Source organism: Ranitomeya variabilis, chromosome 8, assembly GCF_051348905.1.
Source record: "Ranitomeya variabilis isolate aRanVar5 chromosome 8, aRanVar5.hap1, whole genome shotgun sequence".
NCBI lineage: Eukaryota > Metazoa > Chordata > Amphibia > Anura > Dendrobatidae > Ranitomeya > Ranitomeya variabilis.
The window spans coordinates 167,728,843-167,738,348 of NC_135239.1; the positions used below are offsets into that span (position 1 = coordinate 167,728,843).

Below are 9,506 nucleotides of genomic sequence, written 5' to 3' on the forward strand. Positions count from 1 at the left end.
AAAGACATCATCTTAGCCTTAAAAAAGTGGTAAAAGTTCATATTGATGTTATAAAGATAATCTGCTACCCATGTTCTCCTTTATTAGCCACAGTGAAAAAGAACCAGAAATAGGGACTTTCTCACAGGCAGTTCCAGTATAACTATGTATTTCCCTGTTGCCTATTTAATTGAATTGCATTGTGTTACATTATATTTCTCGTAGAGAAAATGTCTGGACACCCACATTTACCCCGCTGCTTTCTGTATATGAAATGTTTTCCAATTAGGATGATTGGTCAAGATAAATAAAAAAAATGCATACAATATTAAGGGATTAAGCCATCAAATCTTTTTAACCTTACATGTGTGCATTTTTATGTACCTGTAACAATGCACAATTTAAAGAGAATCTGTCAGCAGATTTGTGTTATGTAATCTGACAGCAGTATGAGGTAGGGACAGAGACCTGGATTCCAGTGATGTGTCACTTAGTTTACTGGGTACGATGGTTGTGATAGAATTCCAGTCTTCACTGTTGCAAGTCTAGCAGAGCTGGGAATTCTTAGCTGTGTAAAGTTGGCAGATTTATCTGTACATTGTAAATTGACAGAAAGCTGCTAAACAGAGGTGGGAGCATGGTTGGACTAGAAGGCACGAAGCAACTAGACCTGTAGTGATAATCTCCTGCTTATAACATACTGATTGTATTGAAACAGCAAAAGACAGGCCAGTGAGTGACACATCACTGGATTCAGGTTCTTTGCTGCTACATCATGCTGCTCTCAGATTACATAGAAAAACTCTATTTAGAGATTCCATTTAAATAAGTAATAGAAAACAATGGCCATTGGTGGCACAGTGGACATTAACTCCTATTGGGATTGGAATAGTGAAATTAATGCATGTGTATAGCCAAGAGAGTTGAAGAAAATTTTGCTTAAAAAGAGACAAAGAGGGGTTACAAACTCTCTTGAAGGGCAACATGCTTAGTAATTGCAAATGAGCAACAATTTCAACAGAGATAGATGACTGACACAAACAGTAACAAAGGGCTTGCACTAGCAACAAATGACACAAACAGCTGCAGGCTCCTCAGCTCCAAAACAGTCTTGTGTGAAGATGGTAGAGCGCAGTGTTCTCACCAGGGTTGGACTGGGACTTAAATTTAGCCCTGGCATTTGAATCACACACGACCAAGGTGTCATTTACCCCAACACCTCCTTTCCAAGATGGGTGTCTGTAATGCAAATATTTTCACGTCTGACAATAGAGAAAATTATAATCTATTGTAATTAAAATGCAAATTGTAGAAAGAATCCTAGGCCCCTTCTCTCCCAATTAGTGTTGAGCATTCCGATACCGCAAGTATCGGGTATCGGCCGATATTTGCTGTATCGGAATTCCGATACCGAGATCCGATACTTTTGTGGTATCGGGTATCGGTATCGAAACAACATTAATGTGTAAAATAAAGAATTAAAATAAAAAATATTGCTATACTCACCTCTCCGACGCAGCCTGGACTTCAGCGAGGGAACCGGCAGCGTTGTTTGCTTAAAATTCGCGCTTTAACTTCCTTACTTGAAGTCCCGGCTTGTGATTGGTCGCGCGCCGCCCATGTGACCGCGACGCGACCAATCACAGCAAGCCGTGACGTAATTTTAGGTCCTTCAGGATTTTAAAATTACGTTCCGGCGTTGTGATTGGTCGCGTCGCGGTCACATGGGCGACGCGACCAATCACAAGCCGTGACATCACGGGAGGCAGGACACGCGCGCATTTTTGCGCGCGTGTCCTGCCTCCCGTGACGTCACGGCTTGTGATTGGTCGCGTCGCCTGTTCTGTCTTCATACACGTTGATACGGTGTGTGATCCGACATACGGCATAAACCACTTCTGTCTCCCAAATAAGCGGACTGTTCTCTGTAGTCTAACTTGTTTATTGGTAAACATGAGCGCGGTAAAACTAGAAGAATACAAATGATATGTATAAGTATTGGGCTAACGATAACACAACTGCAACTAACAGGGAAACATACAGTATGGTGCAACCTCTACATAACTACATACAGCAGATTTCTGGTAACCACATTTCCTGTGTACTGGCTGCTATACAGTTAATCACACTCTGAACAACACTACAGTACAAGAACAGAAATAATGATCTTACCGGATAAACTTAACAAGGATGGGAAGTAAGTGAGGTAGTTCCAACACAGCTGAATAACACGAGTGAACAGGAAATACAAGAGAAAAGGCTGGGGAATTCCCCAATCCCATGATGCTTTGCTGAAACCCACAATGCAACACTCTATTATTCATGGAAAACACAGGTTATAAATTTATCCACCACTGGGTGGTGCTATAACACAAGAAACCCAGAACTATAATAATAGTTAACCTTTTAATGCTTGAAATGAACTCCTGTCCTGTTAGAAGGACAGAACACTCCCCGCTTGGCATCAACCGATGCCACCTACAGGTGCTTTTGGCGAAAACAGTAAGACAAGTTCCGCCACTGGTCTGAGGAATAGTTTGCTTTCCCCAGACTTGCCTACTTTGACCTCGACCTTACGGATCTTCCCATCTTTGCTTGGGAATACTTTAGTGATGAGGCCTAGTGGCCACTCATTTCGGTGTGACTGGCTGTCTTTCATGAGAACGACATCACCGGTTTTGATGTTTGGTTTGTCGGTCTGCCACTTCCTCCTTGGTTGTAAGGTGGAGAGGTACTGCTTCCTCCATCTGTCCCAGAAGGTATTGGAGAGACTTTGGACTTGTCTCCATTGTCGTCTGTAGAGGTCCTTGTTGCTAAATTCTCCAGGTGGAGCGCTGAGAACGCTGGCTTTCTGAGTAAGTAACATGGCAGGAGTGAGAATGGTCGGATCCTCAGAGTCACTAGAAAGTGAAGTCAATGGTCTGGCATTAATGATGGCCGAAACTTCTGCTAGAAATGTGGTCAAACTTTCATGTGTGAGTCTTGCACTACCTGCTTGCAAGAAAATGGAGTCGAGGATTCTGCGTGCTATTCCTATCATCCTCTCCCAGGCACCTCCCATGTGAGAAGAGTGTGGTAGATTGAAAGTCCAGGTACATCCCTGCTCACTCAGATATCTTTCCACACCGGTGGTGTCTAGGTTGGAAGGGATTTGAAGTTCTTTCACTGCTCCTACAAAGTTGGTACCTCTATCGGAGCGTATGTGCTTCACGGGACCTCTGATGGCGATGAAACGTCGGAGTGCATTTATAAATCCTGAAGTGTCCATGGACTCAATTACTTCAATGTGGACTGCTCTAATGGACATACAGGTGAACATAACAGCCCAGCGTTTGGCATTGGCCTGGACTCTTCTAGTGTTCCGTGCAACCACAGACCATGGCCCGAATACGTCCAGTCCGACGTTGGTAAAGGGAGGTTCGGTACTAAGTCTGTCTGGTGGGAGATTGGCCATCTTCGGCTTTTGAGTCCCGCCACGGAGTTTGCGACAAATCACGCAATTGTAAATGAGTTTACTCACGCATCGTTTTGCTCCGACTATCCATAGTCCAGCAGTTCGTAGATTTCCTTCAGTAAACAGTCGTCCCTGATGTTTCACCAAGACGTGGTGGTGTTGCACAAGCAGGGTCGTGACATGATGATGTCCAGGAATTATTATAGGGTGTTTCTCCCCAAATTCCACTTCAGCTTCTTGAAGACGACCTCCAATTCTTAACAGCCCATCCTGGTCAATGATTGGATCAAGCTTCTTCAAGACACTATCTCTGGAAACAGGTTGGCTTCTATTGAGGTTATCTATTTCCTTGGCGTAACATTCACGTTGTATGGTACGGATTATAAAGTTCTTGGCATTTTCCATGCTTGGAACGGTAAAGGCAAGCTTGCAGTGGTGCCAACCTTTGCAAGGTTTCTGGATGGCGGGTGACGTTGACTTGTAGGATCGAGCCACATGAATTAAACAAACGAGGGCACGAACAAGTGAGTCCCAAGTTGAGAACCTGTTGAAGCGGTGGGATTTGAGGTGATTGTCTTTAGTCACCGTACGTAGAACGGATACCTGAGGGCGGATTTCCTCATCTGCCTCTGGATCCACCAATTCAAAGATGTTTGACTCGTCCACATATGGCGTCGAACGGTATAAGAATGTAGGGCCGGTGAACCAGGTTGTGTCCTTAAGTTGTCTTGCTTCAACGGATCTGGTTGCGTGGTCCGCCGGATTGTTGTGCGTGGACACATAGTGCCACTGTTTAGGTTCTGTGGATCTCCTGATCCTTAGCACCCGATTGCTGACATAGACATAGAAGCGACGAGTTTCATTGCAAATGTACCCCAGCACTACCTTGCTGTCAGTGTAGAACTCGACTTCTTTGATTTCCAGGTCCATTTCTGTCGAGATAAGCTCAGCTAACTCCACTGCTAGCACAGCTGCACAGAGTTCCAGTCTGGGTACTGTGTGTTCACGGAGTGGGGCCAATTTTGTCCGGCTCATAACAAGCCTTACGTGGCATTGTTCATTGATGTCAGTTGTTTTCGAATACGCCACTGCTGCAATTGCCTTGGTAGAAGCATCGCAGAAGACACAAAGCCTTTGCACCTTGATTTCTGATGAAGGCACAGAAGCATATGGTCGTGCCACGTAGAGACTCGACAGGATTTCTAAAGAATTTTTCCATCTTTCCCACAATTCTCTTTTATCGCTGGGAAGCGGATCATCCCAATCGGATGTCTCTTGGGTGAAGTCTCTCAACATCATTTTACCTTGGATAGTTACAGGGGTTACGAATCCCAGGGGATCGTACAAACTGTTCACAACGGACAGGACGCCTCTACGCGTGAAGGGTTTCTCTTCTTCGCTGATCTGGAAGGTGAATGCATCCTTTTTCAAATCCCAGAGTAGACCGAGGCTCCGCTGCATGGGAAGGGAGTCCGTGCTTAAATCCAAGTCTTTTAAATCGGTTGAGTGATCTTGAGAAGGAAAGGCTGCCATTAGTTTCTGGCTGTTGGAAGCAATTTTGTGCAACCTCAAATTGGATGAAGCGAGCATTTCTTGTGCCCTTTTTAGGAGACTGACTGCCGACTCCTCTGTGGGTGTGGATTTCAGGCAGTCATCTACGTAGAAATCCTTTTCCACGAAAGATCTTACATCCGATCCATACTTCGCTTCACCTTCTCTGGCTGAATGTCTAAGGCCATAGATAGCGACAGCAGGGGAAGGGCTGTTCCCGAAGATGTGAACCTTCATACGATATTCCACGATGTCCTTGTAGGGGTCATTATTGCGGTACCAGAAGAACCTCAAGTAGTTTCTGTGTTCTTCTTTAACAAGGAAGCAGTGAAACATCTGTTGTATGTCGGCCATAAATGCTACTGCGTCTTTGCGGAAACGAAGAAGTACTCCCAGAAGTCTGTTGTTGAGGTCTGGACAAGACAGGAAGACGTCGTTTAAAGAAACACCTTCGTATCTGGCACTTGAGTCAAAAACCACTCTTATCTGACCTGGTTTCTTCGGATGATACACGCCGAAAATAGGTAAGTACCAACATTCCTCGGAATCTTGAAGTACAGGTGCAATTTCCGCGTGGCCACTCTGGAATATTCTCTCCATGAAGGTAAAGAAGTGTTGTTTTGTTTCTGGTGCCTTCTGCAGTTTGCGCGTAAGGGAAACAAATCGACTGTAGACAAGTTCTCTGTTGTTGGGTAAGCGTTGCCTCTGTGGTTTGAATGGTAAAGGTGCGACCCAACTCTTTGATTCATCTCTTACTATCTCTCGCTCCATGATGTCCAAGAACAGTCTGTCCTCTATGGACATTGCTACCTGGTTGTCTTCTCTTGTCCTGTGGAAAACTGTGCACCCTATATGATCTTGCTCACCGTCGCATGCATGGTCTTCACAGGAAGGATCAGCTAACGGACAAGGTGGAGGGGTGTGGTGTGGCAATTCTTTAATCAGGAAACTACTCTCGCATGGCTGGAAGAGAGACGGGCGTCCATTCTCGAGGGTATTGGTGAGCATGCTGTTGACTGATGTCGGCCTGTGTGCTCCACCCAAACAGACATCTCCCACAATGACCCATCCTAGGTCAAGTCTCTGAGCATATGGGGCGTTTTGTGGGCCATTGATCTGTCCTCTAGCCTTGTGGACCCGTAGTATGTCTCTTCCGAGAAGTAAGACGATAGGAGCTCCTTGGTCGAGCTCTGGTATCAGGTGAGCTATACATCTCAAGTGGGTGTGATGAGCTGCTACCTCTGGTGTAGGTATCTCAGACCTGTTGTCTGGAATCTGGTTGCACTCCAGTATTGATGGCAAGGATAAGCAGGTTTGACCGTCTATAGACTCTACTTTGAATCCAGTTGCTCTCCTCCCCGCCGTCTCGACAGTACCTGCACATGTTTTCAAGGAGTACGGAGAGCCGGGACCAGCAATGTTGAAGGTGTCGAAGAGAAAGGATTTAGCTAGAGACCTGTTGCTCTGATCATCCAAGATTGCATATACCTTGATCGCCTTATCCCGTTGGTTCACTGGGAATACTCTGACAAGACAGATCTTTGAGCAGGATCTTCCTGATACGAGTTCCTTGCAAATTTCTGTGCACCGAGAAGTGACCACTGGGGTATCCACGTCGGGGTCCGTCTGTTTTTCGGCAGACTCTTCTACTCGTGACGATACCCCTGAGGGTGGTCCAGGATGTAAGGCCGTGTTGTGCTCCACACTACTACATTCTGTGCATTTCACACTGGTCTCACAGTTCTTGGCGAAGTGTGAGGTTGTCGTGCAGCATCTGAAGCATATCTTGTTTTCCTTTAGGAAACTCTTACGGTCTTCTAGAGACTTCTCCCTGAAGGCTCTACATTTTAGGAGAGGATGAGGTTTCTTGTGTAGGGGGCAGTATTTGCTGAGATCCTGCGGTTTGTCCTCTTCTGGAGAGGACTTACTTGCCCTGTAAAGAAAACCTGTGGAGGTAACATTAGTTTTGTGGACTGCCACTGGTGTTTTACTGGGTTTTACACCAGAGGCAGCAGTACATGACATAGTGAAATCGAAACTAGGGTCATTTCTAACTTTAGCCTGCTGGGCAACAAAGTCTACAAACACCCTGAAAGGAGGAAATGGTACCTTATGAGCCTGTTTGTAACGGGACCCGTGACTGACCCACTTTTCTTGTAAGTTGTAAGGGAGCTTTTGGACAATTGGGTTGACACCTCTGGCAGTGTCCAGGAATGCCAACCCTGGTAGATCACCTTCTGCCTGAGCAGCATATACCTCCATTAACAAGTCGCTCAGTTCCCTGAGCTTTTGGTAACCCTTATTTGCTATCTTGGGGAAATCATCAATTCTTTTATACAAAGCATTTTCTATAGCTTCTATTGACCCATAACATTCTTCAAGTCTCTCCCACACCATACGAAGTCCTGTGTGTGGGTACTTTATGTTAATGTTCCTGATTCTTTTGGCATGTTCAGCTGACTCGCTCCCAAGCCACTTAACCAATAGATCTAACTCTTCACTACTGGAAAGATGCAAGTCTCTGATGGCATTCTGAAAAGAGGCTCGCCATGCTCTGTAGCTTTCAGCTCGATCAGTGAACTTTACAAGTCCCTTGGTCACCAGCTCCCGGCGGGTAAAGAACCTTGCAAAGTTCATAGTGGCTGAGTCTGTGCCGACGTGAGCTGGTGTGCTGTTGTTATGCGGTGTTTGTGGTGCATCCTCATACCTGGTAGGAGCTTCTGGCATAGGAAAGTCTGTATAAACCCGTTCAGTGGCGAAGGGTGTCCCTTTCAGTCTGGGCGGAGGCCGTACCTTCTGTTCCGTAGGACGGTAGTGGTGATCAATGTCGTTTCGCAGTAAACTTTCCTGCTTCCAGTACGGTGTTTGGAGGAAGGATCTCTGGTAATCTGTATAGGCTGGTTGGTGTAACAGATCAGAGTTGTCTTCTACTTGGGAATGTTGACGGACATATTCAGAGACGCGTTGAGCAGGGTCCTGATGATCAAGGTCTGGTCCGCGTATGTCGCTGCCTCGCTCGGATTCAGGAAACTCCACGGCTTCTAAAAACTCAGCTTTGGCTATTGCGGCTGCTGCTTCCTTTTCAGCGGAAAGCCTTTCCAAGGTCGCTCGCAGGCGCGCTGTATCTGCGTCTCTATCGGCTTGCAGGCGGGCTCTTTCTGCGTCTCTATCGGCTTGCAGGCGGGCTCTTTCTGCTTCTTGCTCTGCTTGCAGGCGGGCTCTTTCTGCTTCTTGCTCCACTTGTTTCAACTTTAACTGCATCTCTTGTGCGGCAAAGGAGGATCTTACTTTAGCTGCCTCAGCTTCTGCTCGGGCGAGGGTGACAGACCTTTTCGAGGAAGACTTGCTGGAGCGGCTTGTTTGGGACCTCGTCCTGAGTGAAGATGCTTGACTTGCAGACATTTTATGTCCGTTTGCAGGCTGTAGGACGTCTCAGAGCGGGTAGGGGTGACTTCGGCGTGGACTGAGACGTGTGGTACTTGGTGGGCTGCACTCTCGGTACTTGTGACTGTATGGCGGCTGCTGCGGTATTTGCAGGCAGTGCGGTGTGGTACAAGCGGCTGCGTAGGTGGTATTTGCTATCGCTGGCGTCTAGCCTCCCTTTACTGTAATCCCGGCGCCTAGCTTCCGTTTTACTGGCCTCCGCTGGTATTAAGTCTCCGTTTTACTGTTCTGTCTTCATACACGTTGATACGGTGTGTGATCCGACATACGGCATAAACCACTTCTGTCTCCCAAATAAGCGGACTGTTCTCTGTAGTCTAACTTGTTTATTGGTAAACATGAGCGCGGTAAAACTAGAAGAATACAAATGATATGTATAAGTATTGGGCTAACGATAACACAACTGCAACTAACAGGGAAACATACAGTATGGTGCAACCTCTACATAACTACATACAGCAGATTTCTGGTAACCACATTTCCTGTGTACTGGCTGCTATACAGTTAATCACACTCTGAACAACACTACAGTACAAGAACAGAAATAATGATCTTACCGGATAAACTTAACAAGGATGGGAAGTAAGTGAGGTAGTTCCAACACAGCTGAATAACACGAGTGAACAGGAAATACAAGAGAAAAGGCTGGGGAATTCCCCAATCCCATGATGCTTTGCTGAAACCCACAATGCAACACTCTATTATTCATGGAAAACACAGGTTATAAATGTATCCACCACTGGGTGGTGCTATAACACAAGAAACCCAGAACTATAATAATAGTTAACCTTTTAATGCTTGAAATGAACTCCTGTCCTGTTAGAAGGACAGAACATCGCCCATGTGACCGCGACGCGACCAATCACAACGCCGGAACGTAATTTTAAAATCCTGAAGGACCTGAAATTACGTCACGGCTTTCTGTGATTGGTTGCGTCGCGGCCAACATGGCGACGCGACCAATCACAAGCCGTGACGTCACGGGAGGCTGGACACGCGCACATTTTAAAATGCGCGCGTCTCCTGCCTCCCGTGACATCACGGCTTGTGATTGGTCGCGTCGCCCATGTGACCGCGA

The 9,506-nt window shown here is 46.3% G+C and overlaps 1 protein-coding gene across 1 annotated transcript; it reads right to left on the reverse strand.

Annotated features, from left to right (window-relative positions):
* Nucleotides 1-4,926: 4,926 nt before the first annotated feature.
* Nucleotides 4,927-9,151, reverse strand: LOC143788838 (uncharacterized). The gene is made up of 3 exons (XM_077278749.1): nt 8,986-9,151; nt 6,509-8,781; nt 4,927-4,944 (listed from the first exon to the last, which is right to left on the reverse strand). Exons 2-3 carry the CDS (start codon nt 8,384-8,386, stop codon nt 4,927-4,929), a joined length of 1,896 nt encoding a protein of 631 aa, XP_077134864.1. The 5' UTR covers nt 8,387-8,781; nt 8,986-9,151.
* Between the last annotated feature and the right edge of the window lie 355 nt (nt 9,152-9,506).

What these genes read in the sequence shown, in the direction of transcription:
- LOC143788838 (XM_077278749.1), bottom strand. Translation starts at nt 8,386, where the DNA reads ATGTCTGCAAGTCAAGCATCTTCACTCAGGACGAGGTCCCAAACAAGC.